The sequence below is a fragment of the Metopolophium dirhodum genome, chromosome 3, assembly GCF_019925205.1.
Source record: "Metopolophium dirhodum isolate CAU chromosome 3, ASM1992520v1, whole genome shotgun sequence".
NCBI classification, from domain to species: Eukaryota; Metazoa; Arthropoda; class Insecta; order Hemiptera; family Aphididae; genus Metopolophium; species Metopolophium dirhodum.
Window position 1 is genome coordinate 20,049,357 of NC_083562.1, and position 26,110 is coordinate 20,075,466.

Sequence of the window (26,110 nt, forward strand, 5' to 3'; positions counted from 1 at the left end):
ATTTAAATATCATTGAGCGAATTACCTACTCAAAATAATTATTTAAAAAAATATCATACCTGACCAATTTCCTAATTTTTATTACAACTTTATTGATATCTGGCATAGTGTTATACCAGTAGTTACTGTAAAAATAATTTAAAAGTTGCGGGCAATACATCCCCTGATCAATTAATAATACTAAAAATAAACATACTGAAAAATAAGAAAATACATTCACCGTGTCCTAATCGAAATCTGCTATAAAACTTAGTCTTTGAAACTCTGCACCGCTAACTGCTCATTTCCCTCTGCTTAATATGATATATTATTTCCAGACCCCAGTTGGCAAATGTTCAATGACGAATACCATCTCTGTAATAATACGTAGCATTCAGTAAAATGTTCAACAATATACTTATGAGTTATGACCAATGCGTTACAGATATTATATATTATATGTGTAATGTTTAATTTGTATTATACCTATTATAACTATTATGTGTAAGTTTGTATTTTTTAATATTGTATTCAAGGATTTATTAGTTTTATACCCAACCGACTACCGGAAATACATTGTACCCTTTAATGTTTATTCGTTTGTATTTTAATAGTTTATCCACGAATTTATTCTTATTACTAATTTATAATTATAGTAGGTGTATTAATTGTATTTCAATAATTTATAAATAATATGACAATTAATTATATATTAGTTAATACATTTTGAAACATTGTGTTCAAGAAAATAAAATAAATGTTAGGGACATAATAATAGGTACCTAACGCATTCGTGTATGTATTTACATTTACACTATTTATATAGGTACCTATACCGAGCTATACGACTATACACGGGGTGGTCAGGATAGGTAGTATATAGCTATTGTTATAGTGTAGGTACTAGGTACCTACTGAATACACTAATAGTCGGAAATAAGATTTTTAAAAACAAGCTAAATTGATTGAGCGTATAGTTATTTTATGGTTAGCGTTGTTCGTTGAATAAAGTTAGATCGTTTATTTTACTTTAATATCATGGATACCCTAGTGGAAGGTATATTTTTTTTTGTTAAGTTTTTAAATAATATATATGTATATAGAAATGTTAAAATATATTATTTTATATTATTAATGGATACGGAAAAAAGGTAGTGGATAGTAGAAATTTGAAATTAGTGTTTTCAATTAGCTTAACTTGTCATCTAAACGTTATTACATAATTTGATTGCGGCAAGTTTCAGCACAATACTTAATACAATATATAGAACCTATTATAATTGTATAATTTTATATTAATATAAACTTTAGAATTAGAGAACAATTATTATAACTCTCAATAAAACCAAATGACAAAAAAACATACTTTATGTTTTAACTTAATAGTTTAGTTTTATCATTAAGACAAATACCTAAACATTTGTTTAATTAAAAAAAAAATTTATCATAAGACTTCAGAAATTTGTTTACGGACTTTATGGATGCACACTGCAAAAACTAAGTTAAAAAATAAACTAAGCATCCGAAAAATAAATCATTTTGTCCTGCTAAAAATCCTTTTTGAAACACTGTGCGGCGTTTGTATTATTCGATCTCGCGTATTTTATACATTTCCAGCTCGGGTCTAAAATATGCGTAGTGCGTTACTTGGATAGCACATTTTTCGTGACATTAAATATTTATTTTAAATCTTAAAAGTAAATATTTAAGCCCCGAAAGAATATGAAAACAAATTTACTTTTAATATCGACTCTTTCGACTGAATCCGTGACGTGTGTTCACTGCGATGCCGATGTGAAAATGCTCCAGATACAGAACTAAAACTATTTTGATTTATAAAAAATAAAACCATACGGAACGCAGTATGTTTTTTGTTCTGTTCATGTCTGTTTTGTTAATTGACATTTTAGAATTTTTAATCGACTGTGTCTTCTGCAACGACTTTGAGAATTGCCATAGAATATACATGATAGGTAGATATTATATTACGTCAATATGATGAATCCATAGATATAATATAATACAACTTTTTATGTCAAAGAGTTCCGTGTTAAGGAACAATTTGTTCATTGAAATTGTATATGACAATATAACCAAAATAGTTTACAATTTAATATTTATAATTTAAATTATAATAATAAAATATATTATTTAAATTATTATTTTCGTTTTCATATTAATTTAACTAGGTATTGATTAAGGTGGTGAATAGATATTAGAAGCACAAGCATATTTTTATAAAAGCGTATTGTTTTTTTAATAAATCATTAAATAAAAATGTGATTTCTGGTTTATAGAGTTAACCAAGAGTTAACATGAAGGTATACAGTCAAATGTACAGTACCGACTTTAATACCTGCAACTAGATTTGTAAAATTCCAAGTCTAACATTTTCTCCCAATACTGCCGAGCAAAAAATGTATAATAATGATTTACCTAATATATGTTAAGTTTAATTGTATCGGATGTATTTTAGATTTTAGATTTTGAGCGGATCGATCGAATGACTGTATTGATTTTACAATAATGTGTGTTGTTTAATTTTTTAATTTTTATAATTAGGTATATTTTTTGTGTCGGTGTAATCGATAAGAATTCGTAATAAAGATTCTATTTTCATATATAATATACCAAAGGCACTCAGTATGACGCAATAATTTGTTTATTTTTAGTTTCATTGTAGGTATTTAGTATTTTAATATATAATAATATACAAAATTGTGTTTTCGAATAATAATTTATTGTCTGTATTAGTAGGTACCTACACCATAATAGGGAATTAAAATGTTGTCAACATTTCAATTTGGTAGGTGTGATGCATAAAATATAAATGTTGTACAAATGTATTTTTGCTGTTTTTAGGCTGCTGTTAAGATCAATTTATGAGAATCTTTGCATTACATTGTTAGGATTTTTTTTCGTGAATAATCATTTTATAGAAGTTACTTAAATATAGGTACGTCGATCAGAAACCATTTACACTGAATGTTATTAGTTAAAAGCTATTAAAATATCCAGTATTTGTATTTATTTGTTAATAATAATTAAGACATTAATATTAGAAATAATGTTGTTCCTTTCACAAAATTGTTTTTAATGATTCTTAATTTAATTTACATTTATACTTTTGGAATTTATCCCCAAGTGACCACTGAATAATCGTTCAATGATGAATTTAATAGTTATTACAATACTCGGATTATAAATTAGAATAAATAACTGAAGTTTCCATCTTCTACTACAACATTATTTCATATTTTATTTAATCGATTTTCATTCTGCCATCTTGTTCCGGTGATCTTATACCGTTGCACGTAATATAATACAATTGATACTAGTGATACCCGATTGTTTAATTAAATTATTTACACGATTTCAATCGAAAAAGATTTATGAAGTATATACAACCGCCAATCCCCTCAATTTTAATTTTTGTGGATCGAAGTTCCCTCGCTAAAAGAGTACCTACGTTCTAAGACGATGAGTCTTGATAACAACGAATTTATATTAAAGTGTATGGTTATAATATATAATTTCAAAATATTTAATAGGTACCTATTTCTATAAGAGGGTATAAACTGTACTAAAAAAGGTGTAAGTATGCTAATAAAATATATGAGGTGTATAATGTATATAAAATATAAATATTAATAATATTATATTGTTTTAAATACTTAGCGCAAATCTAAGTTAATACCCGACGTATAGTATATGCAAAAAGGTACGTGCATTAAACTTGGCGTGGAGAAACGAAGACGGGTTTGGACGGTTCGGGCTCGCGTATTTTATACATTGCACTTTTGGGAGTAAACGTATAAATGCTTCTACGTCTCCCAGTTAACAGATTGTCCGTGGCAATAAATATTTAATTTAAGTCTAAAAAGTAAATGTAAAATAGTAGGTAATAATATGAAAACAAACTTACTCGTAAACATCTACTCTTCCGGTGAAACGTAGCTAGAGTGCCGCCATCGCCGAAGAAACAGCTATCTTCATCCATCTTTATCTAATCATCTCACTCCGATGAGCTGAAACTTGAAAGTATCGAAATATTTTATGAAAATAACCTGATCATAATGAAATTTGCGAGTTTGTGTTAAAACTTACATTATAATATGTACGGTTTAACAAACTGTCCGTTTATATTGGTGGCATATTATTTTTTTGTTCACTGAAATCAAAATATACAATATATTATATTTATAATACAATAGTATTTGCTGAAATTATTATAATTGTTAACCGTCGCCGACGAATTTCGACAATATTAACGATTGCCATAGATATTATAAAATATATTATTTACTATGATAAATCCATAGAACTTATATATTATAGTATTATACTCAGTACCTAAACGGTATATTGATAAATCGTATGTTATTTTACAGAAATCTTTATCATCTGCAATGCACCTATTCTGGTTTTCTATTTCAATTATAGTTTGCATGCCAAATTTAACTATACAAACTGGTCCGCAAGTTTATAGACATTCTAATACATTCTCCCACCAGTGCCAATAGACACAGTGTTTGAGAAGTTATATTTTTTTGGTACCTAATTAAAAAACAATAGGAATTATTATAAATTACCTATGTAGGTACTTGTCCAAAACTCTACTACAGGGAAATCATTGGTTTTTATGGTATAGCCTTACGAAGTTCACGATTTTCGGTGTCTTACGCATCCGTACAACGCTTAAAGTTTACCGAGCTTAAGTATAACAAATTAATTTTTTTTTTTAATCTAGGTAAATCAACGTTTTAAAATTGATGATGCAAAAATAATTCTTTTTTTGACCTCTCAAAGTATCAACTAGATTCACTTTCCTTTTCAAAATCCAAGGACTTTTACTATCCTAAAAGGTGATGACAGACACAAAAATAAAAAATAAAATAATAAATAAAAATAAAAAAAAACACACATCATTGTAAAATCAATACATTCATCGCTTCGCTCAGAATCTAAAATTGAAAGAGGGTGTTGGCGCCCGCAGGCAAATGCATTTTAGAAAACCAAAAAAAATGTGGAAAAAAAGTTACTGCAGGAATACACATTACAAAGTACAAACTAAAACGTCCAGAATCTTAAACAGAAAAAAACTAATAGAAATATATAGTTCATTAAAGAAGGATTATTCATAGGGTACGAAGTTATCAATGTTCAAGTCTACACAAAAAATTCAACTAGTCACATTACTAAAAAAAAATTGAAGGAGGGTGTGGGCGCCCGCAGGCAAATGCATTTTAGAAAACAAAAAAAAATTGAAATTAATTATATTGTGTGAATACACTTTACAAACTTCAAACTAAAATGTCCAGAATCTTAAACAGAAAAAACTATTAAATATATTTAGATTATTAATGATGGATTATTCAGAGGGCACCAAGTTATCAATGTTCAAGTCTCTACAAAAAATTCAACTCGTCACATTACTAAAAAAAAAATTGAAAGAGGGTGTTGGCGCCCGCAAGCAAATGCATTCTAGAAAACAAAAAAAAAATTGAAATTGATTATATTGTAGGAATACACATTACAAACTTCAAACTAAAATGTCCAGAATCTTAAACAGAAAAAAACTATTCAAAATATTTAGTTCATTAATGATGGATTATTCAAAGTGCACCATGTTATCAATGTTCAAAAAGTAAATTCAAAAATTTCAACTAGTCACATCATGACTAAAAAAAAATTGAAGGATGGTGTGAGCGCCCGAAGGCAAATGCATTTTAAAAAACAAAAAAAAATTGAAATTAATTATATTGTGTGAATACACATTACAAACTTCAAACTAAAATGTCCAGAATCTTAAACAGAAAAAACTATTAAATATATTTAGATAACCAAAAAAAATGTGGAAAAAAAGTTACTGCAGGAATTACAATTATATAAGTACACAAGTATATTACAATTATATAAGTACAAACTAAAATGTCCAGAATCAAAAAGAAAAAAAAAATTAGTTCATTAAAGATGGATTATTCGTATGGCACAAAGTTATCAATATTTAAAAAATTTGGCAAATGTTAAAATCATGAAAAAAAATTGAAGGATGGTGTGGGCGCCCGCAGACAAATGCATTTTAGAAAACAAAAAAAAAACAAAAATTAAAAACAAATATTATTGTAGGAATACACATTACAAAGTTCAACCTAAAACGTCTAGAATCTTAAAGAGAAAAAACTATTCAAAATATTTAGTTCATTAAAGAAGGATTTTTCATAGGGCACCAGGTTGCCAATGTTTAAAAAATGTATACAATTTCATTACCTAAAGATAAATTCATAAAAAAAAAATTGAAAAGAAGATGTGGGCGCCAGCGGGCAAAAAAAATTTTAGATGGCACTGGCTTGTTTAGTTTAAAATATATGATATAATATAATCTTTATGATCTGTAATATATTCTGGTGTTCGATGAAAAATATTGAAATAAGCTAAAAATACATATTTTTTTGGTTTTGAATATGAAAGCTGTGAGATGATCGATATGAATTTCGTGAGAAATCTAGAGGTACTAGAAAACTGAGACGAGTGTGTCGAATGAAATAAATAAAAAAATTGATTAACACAACAATTGGTTAAAAATTAATTTAATTCAAATAATGAGATGAACCTTATTAGATCATTTAAATTGTCCAGAACAAGCCCCCGGTTGATGGTCGCATGCCAATTTTAACCATATACTAGACCACAAGTTTATAGACATTCTATAATGTATTCTCCTGCCGGTGACACTGTTGGGGAAAATATATTTTTATAGTAATTAAATTACGATACGAATTATAAATTACGTAGGTACTTGTCCAATACTCGACTACCAGAATTCAATTTAAAGAATGTGATATACCTAGGTAACCTATCGATCGATTCTAAAACAGAAACTTAACCTAGGCACAAATAATATCACAATATAAAATAGTAAAATGTGAAAATTTGAAGAAAATTTCTCTTAGGTATATCCCGTAAAACCCCCCCAAAAAAACGTACGTTTGAGGTGTTCTCTTAAAACCCAAAAGTTTAATGCCCGTATCCCGTATGCATAGAAAATGCATGTTTCACATTTACGAAAACTAAAACTATCGTGACGGAACGGAATTACGAAGAACGTATAAGACAAAAATAATCGTCACCAAGTGGTAGGTATCTGCCAAGTGATCTGCTATGTACTTACAAATTATATTAAATAACATTAATCATTATGTATTTTCTTATTTTATTAGGTAGGTATAAAAACCTACCTTCCTACTTATAAAAGCATTGCCTAATCATTGATTTCAAATTTTAAAAATTATTCTACTATAACAATAAATTAACAGTTGTAGGCAAAGTATTATAATTTAAGGTATTTTTCATAATTTTTGCACACCTATAACAACTGGGTTTTAAAAATTACTCTACGTCTAGCGGTTATATAAGTTTGTCTGACAATAAATATTTACATTAGGTCTACCGCTTCAACAGAGTAGAAGGACAAAACTTACGTAATTATTTATTCTTCCGGCGAAACGCGTTCCCTTCGAGTGTATATTATAATATTGTCTAGTGTCAGAGCTGTGCATCTCCGCCAAGGAAAATGCAGCGCGCGTCTTCATATATCCGATCCAAAAGTTCAGTCTGGAAGTATTGAGATTAATGGGATTTATAAAAATAGCCAATAGGCACCTAGTTCAAATAGTTCAATAACCAGAATGGAACGAAATATGTGAGTACGTATTGAAATCGCTGTTCGTCTCAGACGATTGTCATTTGCCATAGATTATTTATAATTATAACCTCACCGTCCTAATCATAGAAAATATATATAATATGGTCCTAACCGATGGATGATGGATATTTTTACATTGTCTTCAAAAAAACATTTATTTGTTTCTACTAGATGCAAATGCGGAAAATTGAATTCAAACTTATAATGTAGATAACGGTTTTTTTACTTGGTAACCATTCATTTATTACTTGGTTTATTAACAAATTCTAATTGATATAAAATAGTAATTGAATAAAAATAGTTTTATTGATCCCAATATTTAAAAATAATGTTTCGAATAAAATAATAAAAAAATTTTAAGAAATACCTATTAATTAATATGTATTACCTTAATAACAAAATAACTAAATAAATTCGTAGCTTAATAAAATGTCCAGAAAAATTAAAAGTCCAATTTAAACGAATATAAAATAGAATTTAGATAGGTGTATAGGTAGTGTATTCGTTATATTTTGAGTTTCATTATAGCACATCAGTCAATCAGATGCTATTTAATATTTTAAAATAAAAACTTCGACAGTAATTCCATATTGGCAAGGTTAACTGAAGACCGAAGTTATAGTATCGAACATAATGGGTACGTAAAAAAATAGAAATATAATTTAAAAAAATTACCTTTATTTAATTGTATTTAATTTTTTTTTAATAAGTTTTTATAATATTGACTTCAACCCATATAAATGTTCTTATTTCATTTTTCAATTCGTTGATAATATATGAAACGAATTCTTTGCTTGGAAAGCAATGTTTAGAAAATTCAGAAAATGCAGTTTATATTTAAATCCGTGGCCTAATTATAAATAATAATTTCTGATGCATTGATGCTGAAGAGTGAGGGAGGTGCACAATCAGCCGAACCTGAAATCTAACGTCTTAAACACTTAATATAAACAATTTTTCACACACGCGTCATGGTATGAAAATAAAAAATATTTATAATTCATATTTATACCGATTTTCTACCGATTTATACCGATCTTCTATATTAATAATAATTATAAATATATAGCAATAACAAATCATTTTTGAGTAGCGGCCCACCGCGAAAGTTCCCAGTATCCCGCCGGCCCAGTCCGCCCCTGGTTCATATTGTAACCGAAAAATCTAAATAATCTATTATAAACACAGTTACTTTTTACAGATATTATAAGTTAAAATTTGGACGAAATTACATATTAAAACCAAAAATAACGATTTTAGTTATTTTGTTGTAATTTAAAAATAGTAAGTATTCGCGGATTTATGAAACTTTTAGAGTATATTATTATAATTTATAGACACGATGACACTTTCAAATGTTATTATTTGGGCAAAAATGACTTTAACCGACTATTGTAGGTGCTAATGTCTAATAGTAAAATAAATTACTTTAATCTCAATATTATTTATTAGTTAACGATGTCTTTGTTCAGAATCGTTTTTCGTTTGTTCGTTTTGTATTTTAATAATTTATATACATAGATATATTATTATTACTAATAATTATAGTAGGTGTGTTTGTTTTATTTCATTAATTAATTTAATACTATACCAATAAATTATATATTAATTAATAATTTTTGAAACGATGTGTTCGAAAAAATAAAAATAAATGTGATTTTAAACAGTGAAAAATGTATATGAAGTTTTTAAATTGAAATGCAACATTACAAACATGATTGTTTACTGGGACCGCTAGTTATATATATTTAGATATTTTACAGTATAATCTAGTACAGTTATTCTCAATTTTTTTTTGTCAAGAGGCTCCCTAAATTTAATGTAAAACTGTCAAGGCTCACTTAATCAAAATTATTAATGGTTTTTTCTAGATTAGGTATATACTAAAATTACATGTACTTTTTCACACAGATAAATTATTATAATGTATAGTAAATTAATGTTTTAATATACTTTTGAAAAATATTAATAAAAGTATTAAAATTTAAGCATTTAAACTTTTTCCATAAACGCTTAAAGTCTAAAGAAAAAGAGCACTGATCTAGGATGACCATATAAATCTATCAACCATTTAGCATATAGATATATTTCTATCCCCAGGATCTCTGTTAATAATATATAATAATATATAGGTAATAGTAATACTATAAATACTATGAATATATTATAAAATCAATGGTGATAGGTACAACTGAGTAATAAATGCTTATAAAAAGGTATTCAAAATATATGCATTTTGGTAACACATAGGTAATATGAATACTAGTATTAACCTCAATATCAACATATTATGAATTGTATTTAAAATCCATATATTAATTAATAATTAATAATTATTATTTGTTAATTGTAACACTTTGAAAGCATTATGTATGATAATTTAGTGAATTAACTCTCACAGTTTTTATATATTTTTTTTTTAATAGGAAATTTAAAAATGACAATATTTAATAATATTAATAATTGTTTTTGATTAAAAGAAAGTATTTAAATACATGCATATAAATAATTTAGAACATAGAATTAATTATGCAATGAAAAATTTTGAATTTTATTCCGTAAATCATGATATATTTTCAATTTTCTATAGCTTTGGTGAACTAAACTGTTCATTCATCGGCCTCTTTAGGACATACAGCGCTCCCGGTGGTGACGACTGTCTGTAATAAAATTTTCAATCAAATTTTCAACGAATGGATCATAGCAGGAAAAATGTCTCACTGTCCATGACGTCATACAGTATCAACAATGATAAACGGCAATACGGCGTAATGACGTCATGGACAGTGAGACATTTTTCCTGCTATGATCCATTCGTACAAATCACGATTATAAAGATAAAAAGATATCAGTTTTTCGTGACGAACCCATCCCACAGAACATACCATTTTATTACTTTTCTATGGAACATTTGAGATGGGATGATTCGAATCATTCGGGACGAATCAGTAAAATGATTCGGTCATTTGATTCGTTCATTCAATTTTTCGGTTAGGCCGATTCCTGGGCGATTTATAGAGAGGGGATGGTTCGATAATCGGTACTTCGGTCACTTGAGTGATTTGAATCAGTCAAACACCGATATCATGTTATCTAGTTATGTCAAAATTACAATTAAGTTTTTAACCTCTTTATTTATATATATCATTCAAAGGCTGACTTGGTGTTAACGGATAGGAGGTCACGACTAAACATAGATAAAGTTGAAAAATTATTATTTGTAAATCACAATACAGAATAGATTTGACATTTTTGTTATATATTACTATTATTATTATCAAAATTATTATTTTTCAGACGATTTTTTTGACAATTTGACATTTATTATTGTAAATATCCTGAATAATAATAAAAAGTGACCGAATCGATATCCCATCACTAAAGTCTAGACCACGAATTAAGATATCTTAATTCGTGGTCTAGACTTGGTCTAGTTAATTCATAAATTATAATTGTATTAGTTTATTACAATTTATCTAGAACAATAAAATGTATTTTATTTAATAATTAATAAAAAAAAGTAACAGAATTATGCCATCTCTCGAGTCTAGTTAACACTTAACGTCTAACGAGTTAACGTAAAAATCACGTCTAATTAGTCCTTGGTCAAAATATAACCAATATGATACACCCACGGATAAGTGAATAGGTGATACACCCCAGTGCATAATCAGTCAAAATGTACTGAGAACCGAAAGATCTAAAAACCATATGACCGAATCATTTAGATATTAGATTCGGTCGTAATTCGGCCACAAGACTGATTCGGTCATTTTGATTCATTCGCTTGCGACCGACCTACCTCTATGGAACATATTTTGATACTCACCCTATGAATTAACATCACGGACCAATGTACATTTTACAAAATTCAAATTACTTCTCACTAATTATTTTTTTTTTTTTTAACATTTATTAGATTATATACAATCTGTAATATAATATTTTCAATGAGCATATGTGCTGAATTTATTTACATGGCTTTTGAATGCGGGAGGTGAGTGCTACCCAGCAGTAACACTCGACTCACTAATTATTAAAAAATATAACTGATTTGATAAAAAAGGTATAACAAAAATTTTACTATCAAAAAATCGTACTTTTGTGGTACATTTTCGTATACCTACAATTATTATCAATTGGTTCTTCACATGGGTGTCATTAAAGTTAAAATTCTCTGGTAGCATCAAAAAATTATATATAAAATATTTGCATTTTGTTTATATTTTGAAAGTGAAAAAATTTGTCGCTAGCTTCCCTTTACTTGTACCCGTAATCCTACTTAACCCGACGTAATTTGTGCCAGTGTTTATCATGTCATTAGTCGTAACGCTGCTTTTTCGACCACATTATAAAGCGACTAATTTATGGTTAACACTTTTTGATCAAATAATACTAATTTAATACCATTACAATTAATAATAATGTTACTTAAACTAAATATTATCTGAACTCGCAATTTAAATGAAAACTCCACATTTCGTGTAGAACATTTGTGAATTTATGTATTTATTGCCCACAACATACTGGTGTATATAGTAGAGTAGTACCTACTGTTTATCACTGAACAAAATTTGATCATTGAATGTTACAATTTCCATTTACTTTAAGTTTAAAGTCTGTGATAAATGATAATCTCATACATTTTTTATGGATCAAAGAAAACAATAACACATAATTCACTCAAAAATAATTTTCATGGAGTAAAGGTACTAAGTAAAATTATTGTGAAAGCCTCAGTTTATTACTAATTAAGGATTTGCAATTTATAATGAAGTAATAAGAAAAACTATAGTTTTTGTAATAAAAGTATATTTTTTTAGAAGTCCATAAATTATAATCATGATATAAACAATACTATAAAATTAATGTTTGGCAATGGTACTTATGTTAAAATTCAGAAATTCAAATAATGGAAAACAATGTGTTAGAAATTATAATTTATCCAAACAATTTAAATGACGTTTAAATGTGATTTTTAGGATAAAATAATATAATATATAATATACATATTATTTCTTATAATAAATATTATATATTTGTATATTATTTTAGTACCATCTATTACTTTGTTGTAACAAATTGTCGAACAAATTAACTTTCTAACACTTTGTTTGAACATAAGTAGACTACTTTATAGTTTTCTTTAACAATGTAATAAACTGATTTAATTACTAATATAATAATATGAAATAATTATTTACAAAATATATCCATATAACACTGTTACCATTTATTAGATATTTCTTATGTGTATGCATTGAATCAAACATTTTAATAACCTCCATATTTTTCCTGCAAATAAGACATATATTTATTAATTTAAATTAATATTAGATAATTGTAATTATATGTATATGTTGTTATAAAAATATTATATGTTTATGTAGCATTTTACCTGAAATGATGACATCATGCCATTAGCTAGAGATGATAATTTCCCAGCTACTTTTGTTACACCTTGTTTAACGCTTTCTTTGACATCATCTAGATCTGGTGGTTGGTATGTAGAATTAACTCCTGTCATTTCTTCTCTGCCAAATAGTTCAGCAGATGAAATACTATTACTTCCTTCAAAACGTGAAAGATTTGATTTCTCAGACTACAATTAAAAATTAAATTCAAATTCAAACATGAATAAAATATTGCAATCATTTTATTTTACTGAGTACTTAATATATATATTTATTCCTATATACATACTATTTTTTTTATAATTGTACAAAGTAAATTATATAACAAGGTAAAATATAGATAGCATATGAAAGACAAATTTTAAAACCGAATACCTTTGTGCTTTAAAGGTTCAAACATTATACAAAAAGAAAATTCCATAGAAGCGTAAAGATTAAACATTAGAGTTGTATGTGCAAGTAAAACTATTTTTTTCTTATTCATATGCTTTCACAAGAAGTTATTACCTCAATAATTACTGATTTTAATCATATAGAATATATATAATAGAAAGTAAGTTAATTAAATTACAATATTAAGAAAGGCGGTTCTTAATGACTATGGAATAATTTGAGTATTCGATACAGTATTCGATTTCATAATAGATATTAGGTTGAAAATTAATTTTGATAATGATAATTTAATGTTCAGAAATGTTAACTATTATTGTTTTCTAATTATACTTTGGGATTAGAAATATCTTGGTGATAGTTAAAATGATTATTGAGAAGAAAATTAATCTGAAGATTGTATATCTCAAAGTAAAACTTAAATTATATGAAATTAATACATTTAAAATACATTACTTCATAATATTTATTTTTATATAGTCATGTTAAATTGAATTCAATAATATCCAAAGAATATTTTTAATTGATTTATTTATATTACATAAAATAAAGAGTAGGTAGAATTCTCTATAATACCTTTTTTGATGGTGTAAGAAACAAAATTAAAAAAATAATTAAGTGGTAATTTAAAATCAAGGAAACTACTTCTATTTCTTTTGTTAAAAAAATTATTAAGATTAGTATTTTTTTCTTTTACTATTGATAATTTACAACAAAATCAAGTATTTATTACTGTAATTATACTTTTATTTCTTATATAAAATGACAAGTGCCAAATTTATGAAATACAAAGATTTACCCTACATGTTATACAAACATAACTTACTTGTGTTTTATTATCACCAAAATATTGAGTAGATGATATTGATTTAGCACCACCAAATTTTTTAAAAGCTTCATTATTTTCTGAGGGTTGTGGTGCTAAATTGGTTGATCTATTATTTCTACCTTGTCTTCTATTAGAGTTTTCATTAAGAGAGTCCCAATAATCATTTTCAGCTTCTTTGATTACTTTTTTTGCTGGTTTTATATTATCCCAATCGTTTTTAATGACATCGATGTTGGATGGCGTATATGATGATTTTAAACTTCTAATAGAGTCATCAAAGTCCATAAAGTCATCACTGGTAATTTGACGATTTCTGTACAAACAAAAATATAAAAAAAATAATAAATTTAGACCAATATACTGTGATATGTTTAATTGTAAGTTCAAAACCAATTTTGTGTTCTATTGGCCAAAATTTGACATTACCAAAAATATTGTGTTATTTATGAATGCCAGGCATGTATATTACAAAACTAGTAAATGGGTTTGGTGTTAGATTATTAATCAGAAACTATGTTTATCAGAAAATTGTCAATTAATTCAAGATTATAACAAATTAAATAGCATAGAGAAAATTATTTTTTTTACCTGGATTTTAAATTTTTACTAAAATAATTAATAATAATAATAAATTAATGATTGTTTACCAATACCTAAATCTTTATATTATAAATAGTAACATAATTTAATAACTAGAGTTAAATATTTTCAGGTTTTGGATCAGAGTAAAAATTGCATTATTTAAAACATTCAAATATTTTTATTTACAAAACAAATGCACAAATCTTACTTGTTCATCATTTTTAAAACCGCTTCAGGAGTTTTAGCTTCATCAAAACAATCGTAGAATTGATCTTCATTATGGTCTAATGTAGTTTGTTTTTTTACTTCTTTATCTAGTGTCGTCATATCATTTAATGCTGAATGGCTAACAATACTATTAATAAAATAATGATAGTTAGTATTTACAAAAATCTTATTTATTTATAGTTAAAATATTTAACTTACTTTTTTGAAGTAAATCCCATACCAAGTCTTTCTAATTGAGCAGCTTTTTTAGGGTCAACTTGTTTTAATTTTTCCTCTTCTTTACTCTTCTTTAAACTCAAATCTTGATAGGCTAACCTCATTGATGACATCTGTTAATCATAAATCCATTTTTTAAACTGTAAGTTTGGTATCAATAATATGTTCAATTTTATATACCTGAGTTTCTTGGTCTTCATTAGATTTCTCTATATTTTCGGTTTTTTCTGGTTCGCTAAATTTCATTTTATCAGCTAATTCTGCTTCTTTTTCTATATCAGCAAAATTAGCATGTACTTTCTGAGCACCCATACCCAATCTTTTGCCTCCCAACTAAAAGCAAACATTTATTTTACAATGAAATATATATATTTTTTGTATTTTATATACCAAACAATTGTTATACAGAATGTATCAAGAAGATCAGACTGTTATATACATTAAAATAATATTTCAAAATTCCTATTCTTCGTGATACACCCTGAATATTAAAATCATCAATTTTTAATCAATCTGAATTTTTTATTGACCCGGAAACACGCGTACACACTCAAAAAATTGAAGGCTTGTGGATAATTATACTGCCGCCACCAAGAAACTGTTACTGGGCGGCGACCAAAACTCATCCGATCTCGCGCATTCTTACCACTAAATCTGCCCGTACGCTGGCTGCCGCCGTCATTCCTACAACTATATGGTAGAGTGGGAAAAATTTGGGTACAAAAACGCGGAGCTTGATCATTTGGATGTACCAACGAGTAGCGCTCTCTTGGTGGAGGCAGTATTTAAAATACAAATACAATATTTTGAAAATCGGGCGTCTCTTATATTATATAGACAACTCCAAGAAGAGAGGTCGAGATCATGTAAAATCCAAGAACCATTTTTGATGACTTTTTGTCAAATATTAAAAAGACGCTTCACAACAACTGACTAAAACAATATGGCTATCGATGACATGATAAGTAGAATAAAAAATATATGAAATTAATTTGTATTTTACATGAATGATGTAGGTAGCGTATTGGACTGTAAATCAGAGAGTAGGTTGCATATAGGGCCAAAAATCAGAGTGTAGGTTGTGTACCGATTTTTTTATACGTGATCTATTTTCTACTATACAACTATACATTAATTACAGTTACAAATAAAATTGTATTAAAATGTATTAGCAATAATTATTGGTAAAATTAAGTTCAGAATAATACAAAATATTTCACTAATTTGTCATTATTCTTTATCTAAGTTGTATACTTACACCAGATCTTTTACTATGTGCTTGACGACCTCCTAATAAAGTTTTATGATCTATTGATTTTTGTGCCGCATCATTTAAGATTTTAGTGCCTCCTAGAAGTGTTGTATCACCATTATCCTAAAAATAATATATTTTTCAAAACTCAACAATATTAAAAATTATAAAAAAAAAATTGATTACACATACTTGTTTAGGAGAAGTAAATGGCATAAAATTGTTACTTAAAAAGTTGTCGTTACACGAATTAACATTAGTTGTATGTTGTTCAAAGAAATCTACTGGTTTCACTTCAATTGTTTCTTGTGATTGGTCCAAAAACAACTGAATAAAACATAAAGGATAATGATTAAAGCCTCTGCAAATATGTTACATATATACTATTTTTTTTCGTGGATACATCTCGTCTTTGTGTCAGTAGAAAATGGTCGATAATGTGTGTGGTATAGTAATACATACCAGATACTATTACTCTGTTCAGTGAGAGAACGCCCGCCCAAAATCGATCTTCGGCACATCCCCACCAAATACCCTGCAATTCGGGAACTGGCTTCAGTAGTGGGGGGAGGATGCGCAGAATCTATGCGTTCTCTCGCTGAACTGAATATAGTAAACACATATTGCAATCAAATGCACATACCATTCATAAATTTATTTTTTTTTTGTAAAAAAATATAGTTAGCTTTAAGACTTTTATGGGATTTAATTTAAATACAATGAAACCTCCCTTAACGGACACCTCCAAATAGCGGACAAAGTTTTGGTAACCGAGAGTGGCTGGTATTTAGAGGTTCCACTGTATATTTTCATAAAAAAATTAATAATTACAATACAACTTTTTTGGGGGTATAAAATACCTGTGTTCCATAAGTTTTCATTGCTTGTTTAGCATTTTGTAAAAGTTTATCTCTATATAGCTGAGCAGCTCTGGAATTATATTTTTGCTGTGCATCTTTGGATATGCAATTATGTTGCCTGAAGAAAACTGTCTATAAAATATCATATAATATAAGTTGTATGTATATAATGTTGAAATCTATAGAGCTATATAAAAATAAAAGTTCTTAATACAGCATTTGAATTTCCACCCAATTGCATTTGCCGCATTTGCAACCATGTCCAATTTGTGTCTAATTGAGTAGACCTTACAAAAGTCAAATGAACTCCCAAGCTCCTATGCACTGCAGAACAATCCAAACAAATAAACACACCATATGTAATACTCGACCATGTTGGATTTTTTGAATTACAGTCAAAACATGTCTGAAACAGTTATATATTGATTTATTTTCAAAGTTGATGAACAATAAAAGCTAATTTGTATTTAATTTTTATGGTAATCAATTGATGTATAGGCATTTGAGTTAGATAAGTAGACATAATCACATAATCAATACTATGAGTTTAATTGTACACATTATAATAAATTACTAGTAGAAAAAAATACATTTTGAATATTATACTTTTGTAAGTTCAATTAATGTACAAGCATTAACCATAATCATCTATATAGGTGATTTTTTAAGCATACTAACCCCCATTTTCCCTTTAATAGTACATTTATTTTAATTCTGATTTTTAGAATTTGTAAGTATATCAAAGACCATATTTTCAAATTTCTGATATAGACCAGTGTCTTGTGGTAATACAAACTTCTATTTTTCAAATGAGAAAGCTTATTTTTAATTGCAAGCTATTTAACGGATGATTTTCTTAAAAATATTGATGTATCTAATTCAAAATTCTAATGAGTAGTTTCTGAGGTGTTAAAATGTTTATACTAAGGATAATAATCCTTAAAAATATAAACTATATGTAACAATTATTATATACATGGATCATTTTTACAAATTATTTATATTGATGGATCAATAGTAATTACTAATTAATAACTTTTTCAAATTGTTTAAGCATGAAAATAGGGTGAGCATGCTTAAAATCTCCTGTATAACTAACACATAAAAAAAAACTCAATTAGTAAAATAAAACTAATCGAGTCAAGCAAAATATAAATTTAATTATTTAATAAATATAGGTATAGCTGTTTTTTTTTAAAAACCAAATAAATTTTTCTAGGGGAAATCATTTTACTTCCTGTATTAACATTGAATAAAATGTAAATTTAGATATTATTTAATTCAATATATTTATAAAATATGAACTTATAAATCATCAGATTTTTATTATATTGATCAATTGATGATCAAGGTCTAATGCTTTGCATACCATTTACTATCAACTCATATTAAAGTTATATACGTTATAGACTATAGTACAGAGTAAAAACTTATAGTACGTAGTACAGTGATATTTTAAGTATATTTACTTTATTGACTGGCAACGCTCTAAGCCGCTGGAATACAATTTCTATGTCTTCGCTATTAACTTTTGCTTCAGACATATTGTTGATATTTAATGCTAATAATATATATTAAGCAAATTTATAAAGTCTTGCAAAAGTGGTAACTACAACAGTGTTGTAAATTGTATATTATTATAATTTATAATCATAACATACAAGTAATGATTCAATAATTAATAATACTCTGTTACCTGTAATTATGTTAGTGAATATAAATGGCAATTATTTTATGTAATTTTAGAACTAAAAGACTCTTCGTGTAAGACAGAATGCAATAATAATATCATTGGCTATATTATATTATTTTAATATTAACTTAAACTTGAAAGTTGTAAATTGTAATAGTTATTACACAAATAGTAAGTTGTAAGCAGAGAAACCTGAGAAAGTGAGAAACTAGAATTTGTTGATAAGACAAAATTGAATCTCAAACACATTCAGTATGACCGGAGATGACGTTTACCATGAATCATGATGATGTCATCAAAATATATAGAGAACTTTAAATTATTATTGAAAGTTTGGTACGATTGATCATTATCAAATTGTGTTATCAAACACATGTCACAACACAACGTCTTAATCACAAGATTAAAAATTAAAATTAAAAATTTAAATAGTAAATTAGTAAATTAACAATTGAAATACCAGAATTATTAAAAAGACAAACTTATTTATATTTTATACGTATACATGTAAAGAAATTAAACGAAAACAAATTATTAAACATATTTTATTTTCACTTGTATCATGAAGTGTTATAAAAATATACATAAATGAGTAAGTATTGATATTTTTAAATATTTAGTTACAAGTATATAGCTAATTTTTTGACAAATTTTGAAAACTAAATCCGTAGGTAGTCTCAAAATATACAGATTAAACATTAAATTAATATTGTTTCTATATAGGTAGTATAAAAATATACTATATTTTATCAACACAATAATTTAAATTTAAATTATATTAAATTGTACCTCTATATTTTTAGTTTTTGAATTGTACCTGCAAACAAAATTATTTGCTTTTGTTTAGAATAAATGCTTCAAAAGTGTAGTGTAGAATTTCCTTTATAACAACATAATACCAGTGGTTCTTGAAAATAAATAAAATTAAAGAAGTAAAACAAATTTATAATTTAAGCTTTTGAACTTCATAACATAGATTTTTCTGTATAAATAAATTCATGTCAATATATTTTGATAATTTTTTTTTCCAGGTAAAATGACATTATTTAAACAATTTGGTACAAATTTAAAAATATCCACCAAAATTATTCACATGAAAACAAGATATAAAACCATAAATTATAATGCTGTTTGTACTAAATTGTATGAAACAAATCCTCTAAAATTAGTGTTGCCACTTCAGCAACTTCACAGAAAATATTGTTTTCATTCTTTTAGAGGAGATGAAACTGATAGTGATACTGAGGATATTGAACAAAAACGAGACATTAAAAATATTATATTATTAGATAATAATGATACACTAGCAACAAAAATAAGTGAATGTAAATCTTTGCAAGACATTTTTGATATCTTGCGAAGCAACAATAATCAATTGAATTGGAAAAATATCTCTATGGCTATAGCTATGGTTAGAGAACTTCAAATAATATACTACAAAGTGTGCATGTTTGAAAAGAATTTGAATTCTTATATCACTCCTGAGAATATTTTTGAAAACATTTTAACAAATAATGATTTTTTGAACTTATTGAATTTAGTGGAAGAACATAACAAGTTCATGAACATCCAATGTTTATCTTACAGTTTATTGTGTTTACATAAAATTGGAGTTGATATAAATTGTACCGTAAGTAAAAAACTATCGTATAGGTTGCAAAAAATATTGATGACTACTCCTGTAGAAGAAATAGAACCCTGCATATTATCCAGATTTACTGTATCAATTGTGAGTCATAGAGACCTTTTAGGTCTGTATATCCTTAAAGACATTTGGCCAATAGTTTTAAAAAAACTAAGTATGAACATACATTTCCTAACTCCAAATTTAATTTTGTTAACGACTTATTATTTTTTGTCTTAGATGTATGTAAAACTTATGAAGATATAAAACATATTTCCATATGTTTGTACAATTTACCGTGGTTCTTAAACAAATCTACCATGGATAACTTTGTTACAATAGTTGAACACACTTTGTTGAACAAACCCCAACATGATGATAAAATTAAATGCATAGTGAAAGTGCTGAGACTAATAAATAGTCCTTACTGGATTAATCAAAACATTGATCTCACTAGATCTTTGTTGCTCAATTTACAAGGTGTAATTAAACACATAGCACTTTATGATATGATACAACTACAAATGGTATGGAATATGTTTTAATCACACATTCAATCTAAAATTATGTTCAAAAATTATTTTTATTTATTTTTAAAAATGAATAATTAACAATTTTATTGTTTAAGATTATCGTGAAACAATCTGAACCGTATCAGTTATTTGAGGAAATACACAACGAGACATCTAAATGGCTATCTAAAGCAGATGTTGATACTGATATCACTGTACTTCGACTATTATCTTGTATAGTACCATCTTCATCTGCATCTAGACGAAAACATATAGAATCCTTACTAAGAAAACAATTTTTGTTAAACAATAGTTTTTCTCAATTATGTATTGGACCCTTGTTCAATATTATCAGAAATTTAAAAACATCTGATTTACATATATGCAATGCTTATTGGTCAAGTGTATTGGATTGGCTAATAACTGGGAAACCCTCAATTCGTGAACATCATAAGCTATTACGAATATGTAACAGGTTAACATTTTTAATTTACATACCTCAGTGGCATGATCAGATTTAGAGGGGTGGGGAAGTTAGTTATATTAACATTATAATTTTATTATTGTTTTTATATTTTATTAGTTTAGCAAACTTGATTTTTTTTATAGATACATGAATTTTAATAACAATATGTCTGGAACATACAGACATTATAAATTTGAAAGTCAAATGATCAATTGGTTAAATGAGGAATTAGAGCAAGGATTGTCAGCAATAATTCCATCTAAATTTAGTAAAATATTTTCATTTTTTATAAGCTATCCTAATGAAAATATTGGTTATGAAATGCCTGAAGTAATGGTTAAAAAAGTATTAGATACTGTTGGTCAATATAGTGTATATGATTGTTACATTATTAGTAGAGGTCTGAATACGGCATTTATTAATCGAAAGAATAAAACCTCATTGCCAATGTTCTTAGATCAATATGTAAGTTGCGTTTATTTATTTTACTTTAAACTGTAATATTAATTAATTAATATAATAATAATATTATTATATACTAGTTTTGTACCAATTGCATTCAATATGCTTGTTTATTGTTTTGCCTATTTGGAATCACAAAATATATAATTAATGAATAAACTAAAATATTAAAATAAGTAAATATGTATATAGTACATAATACACTATTTTATAATAAGTATAATTCATGATTAAAATGTGTTCATCATCAATTTTTTTACCTACTTTCAGGAACATAATGTTTAAGTAACATGATTTTTCATATATTGTTGTTGGTGGATATTGGATATTGTCAATATTTGAAGCCAAGGTAATAAATGTTTGTATTTATTCCTATTATAGACTCCAGGATTTTTCTTTCAAATATAACTGGTTCAATTATTTCTGGATACAAAAAATTGTTTTACTCAAAAATAAGACTAAAATTTGGGACTTGTCACTATGCACATTTCTGAGATTAATTCAATTTTTCATTTTTTGGCACATAGCCTGTTATTGATTTCAAGTCTTCAAATTATAATATAATATATGAATATATTATGGTGTATATTCTTATTCCTGTATTTACCTTCCAAAATTTTAATTAAGATTTATTTAAAAGAGTTAATAATTATATTGTACTAAATCAATAAGTTATGCAATTCCATCATTAATATTACAATCCAAAGTTATAACATATAACCTGGCATTTTAAAGAATCAGTAAAAATACACTGAATGCAATTAGTATATAAACCTAAAATGTATTGAGGGCAATTGGTACATTATTTGTTACATTTTAAGGCGAATAATATAGATAAAAACTGTGTACAATGTACATATTATATACCTATATAATTATAAGGTATTATCTTTAGAAAATTACAACATACTGAATTGAATTGAATATATAAATTAATATATTATATATTTATATACAATAGATTTTATATCTTATACAATCAACTTTGATTTTTGTATTACTTTGTATATTTATGCTTTAATCATTTTTAAATTCTTATTAAGGTGAGGCTATGTACTGCACTTAACAAAAGATGTTTAGAAATTCTAAATCAAGAACCAAATTTAAGTATAGATCAACTAAATTCCTTGTACCGAGGATATAATCATCGATATAATGTTAAAGAACCAGAACTATTTTATAAAATACTGGATAGGTAAATACTATATAATGTAATTTTTCTAATAACATTAGTTTTTTAAAATATTTAATAACGAAATATTTTACAGGTATAAAAACTTTACATCTGAACATTTTTCATCTAGGACTATAAGAGAACTGACTTACAATTTAGTTACATCTGATTGGTATGATGCTGAGCTCTTAGACAAATGCTTGAAGTATTTCATAAAAAATCACAAATATTTGTTAGCTGAAAATGTGGAAAAAATATTAACAGTATTTTTTTTTGTATGGAGTTAATAGTGAAAAATTTATAGAATTTCTTCCTTATGCAACTGAAATAATTAACAGGTAAAGTTAGTCTTAAATAATTCATAGTTTTAATTTAATAATTTATTTTTATTTTTTAGGGATAAATTTAAAATGTCTGGTTTAAATTTCATGAGAGCTTCACTTGCTTTATGTTATTTTTATAGTCTACCTACATCCATAAAAGATTATTTATTTAGTGTTGAGTTTTTAGAAAAATTGGATGATGAGTTAAATAACTGTTATGCTAAGGTGAATTGTATATTTAAATTTAATAACCAGGGCACGTAACTTCATGCACTAAAAAATGCCTAAATAAGCATGTATTCATGCACAAAAAATTATCAAAATATGCATTAAAACATGCACTTAAAAGTTCAAAAATATGCATTTATATGCCCTAACATTTTTAAATTATGCACTCAAAATATGCATACTGTAAAAAAATCATGAGCAAAATTTAAAATAATAAGAATAAATCCATGAATTTATAAAATTACTAATTTCGCCACAACATTTTGCAAACGGCCCGCAACTATTTGTTTTTCTTTCGGCATTGTTTAAATTAATAAAATATCAATAATACTGTCTACGGTACATATGCCTCACACGAAAACACTAAAACAAGAAATTGATCGGACGAACTCATACGAGTATACGACTGATATGAGTAAACTCATTGGCGACTGCAAGAAAACCATACTGTTATTACTGTACCAATGTGCAAAATTATAAATGCGGGTTGGTGAGAAGCTGCATGCGTGTACAGGTTCGTTTTGACGACAAACTTTGTACGGTGGAGGATGATAGTGGTAGCGATTACATTGTTTCCGCAGTACTACGTAAAACGCATAAAATCTAAATAGGTATGTACTAGGACACTAGGTAGTCACACACACACTGAAAAAAAATAAATCAAAACACTATAATTTTGGTTACGGGAAAGTAAATAAAAACAAGAAACTTTTCAACTATTTGTCTAAAAAATATTTATATAAAATAATATGCACTAACGAATGTAAATCAACTATATGCCAAATATGCCTTAACACCCAAAACATGCAAAAACATGCACTATCAAACTTCATATTATTATTACTATTGTTATGAAACGGATTTGTATCTCAGTTAGCATATTTTCCTGTGTAGCAAAAAAAACATGCAGATGCATGAACTTACGAGCCCTGTAATAATAACTAAATTATCAATATAATTTAAACATAGTTTTTTTTATCAAAAAATATTTTTAGGCTACATATCCATTAAAAGTAAGGCAATTATTAATGATATTAAATAGAGCTGTGTGTATTGATTATCCAGAATTTGATGTACCGTGGTTTCATACTAAGTATTGTGAAGAAATCCAGTCATTAGGTACAAAAAAGAACATCACAATATTAATATACAAATATATTATTTATTTAATTATTTATTTTTTAGTTCCCAAACATACTGGTTCATTTTATTTAGACGTGGAAAAAAGAGTAGGTCAATTAATTAAAAATAAAGGTTATCTGAAAGCAAACTCTTTTTCTCCATATGGATACAAATTAGATTTTGAAATATCTCTGAATAACTCAAAACAATTAAAGAATGAAAATAAAAATGAGAAGTAAGTTTACATTTATTAAATATTCAAAATATTAATTAATACTTTTTCTACTAGATTAATTTTGCTTCTTCTGAATGAAAAAGATTTGCGAAAGACTGATAATGAAATGAGAGGGCTTTCTAAATTGAAGCAAAGGCATTTGGAAATACTTGGATATAGAGTGGTATGGATTAAAAAATCTATATGGAATTCCATGTTTATGACTGAGCCCGAAGCTAAACTATCGTATTTAAAGAGTTTAATTTGGAAAAAACCTTGACAATTAAAATTTTAATGTCAAAGATATTTTTTTTTTTTTTTGAGTATTTGTCCATTATGGATAATAAATAAAATGTATTCCTATCTAAGTGTATTTAATGAAGTATAGAATATATAACTACAATTTACAATTGACAGAATACAGAAAGCTCATCTAGGTCATTAGTTAAAAATTAACTTCTTTTGTATAAAATATTATTACAATTTTAGTTGTCAATATACATAATTGATTAATGATTAAACTTTTTTTTGCCTACTTACTTTTTTAAATTCTTATCTATGTTTTGTCATAATTATGAGGTTTTTATACGAGACTTTTGCCGTCAGTCTGCTTTTACTTGAAAGTGGACATTTGACATTTGACACTTATTTATAAATATTTAGGCATTCATCAACACGGTAATGTGGCAAATCTAAAAAAAAATAAATGGTAGCCTATCAACTATTTTTTATAGCAACACGATTATGTATGTAATATGCTGAAAACCAAACATTCTCAAATAAGAGGACGTTACACCCACGACTGTTGTCTCCATCTTACATGTATGCAACATACCA

At 26.5% G+C, this 26,110-nt stretch overlaps 2 protein-coding genes and 1 long non-coding RNA gene across 3 annotated transcripts; 1 reads left to right on the forward strand and 2 right to left on the reverse strand.

Moving 5' to 3' along the window:
* Positions 1–229: 229 nt before the first annotated feature.
* Positions 230–4,148, reverse strand: LOC132940190 (uncharacterized). Its single transcript, XR_009664068.1, has 3 exons — positions 4,087–4,148; positions 3,905–4,013; positions 230–354 (listed from the first exon to the last, which is right to left on the reverse strand). It is a non-coding gene; the product is annotated as an uncharacterized LOC132940190 (long non-coding RNA).
* Positions 4,149–12,896: 8,748 nt separating this feature from the next.
* LOC132941722 (ADP-ribosylation factor GTPase-activating protein 2) lies at positions 12,897–19,375 on the reverse strand. The gene is made up of 12 exons (XM_061009872.1): positions 19,152–19,375; positions 18,925–19,064; positions 17,670–17,861; positions 17,456–17,587; positions 16,788–16,922; positions 16,602–16,718; positions 15,524–15,676; positions 15,326–15,456; positions 15,108–15,254; positions 14,315–14,630; positions 13,083–13,286; positions 12,897–12,979 (listed from the first exon to the last, which is right to left on the reverse strand). The coding sequence occupies exons 2-12, from the start codon at positions 18,997–18,999 to the stop codon at positions 12,959–12,961; spliced, it is 1,623 nt and encodes a 540-aa protein (XP_060865855.1). The 5' UTR covers positions 19,000–19,064; positions 19,152–19,375; the 3' UTR covers positions 12,897–12,958.
* A 163-nt stretch (positions 19,376–19,538) lies between these two features.
* On the forward strand, positions 19,539–25,794 carry LOC132941765 (FAST kinase domain-containing protein 1, mitochondrial). The gene is given in 12 exon segments (XM_061009921.1): positions 19,539–19,740; positions 20,180–20,947; positions 21,013–21,299; positions 21,401–21,759; positions 21,894–22,215; positions 23,256–23,407; positions 23,481–23,652; positions 23,654–23,724; positions 23,784–23,934; positions 24,933–25,056; positions 25,123–25,294; positions 25,349–25,794. Coding segments are annotated over 12 exon segments (2,787 nt in total). The 5' UTR covers positions 19,539–19,736; the 3' UTR covers positions 25,554–25,794.
* Positions 25,795–26,110: the final 316 nt, after the last annotated feature.

Coding starts and splice junctions, on each gene's coding strand:
- LOC132941722 (XM_061009872.1), bottom strand. CDS start 18,999: ATGTCTGAAGCAAAAGTTAATAGCGAAGACATAGAAATTGTATTCCAG. Junction 17,862..18,924: donor GAGCGTTGCCAGTCAATAAA/GTAAATATACTT, acceptor TAACTGTTTCAG/ACATGTTTTGACTGTAATTC. Junction 16,719..16,787: donor CATTTACTTCTCCTAAACAA/GTATGTGTAATC, acceptor TATTATTTTTAG/GATAATGGTGATACAACACT.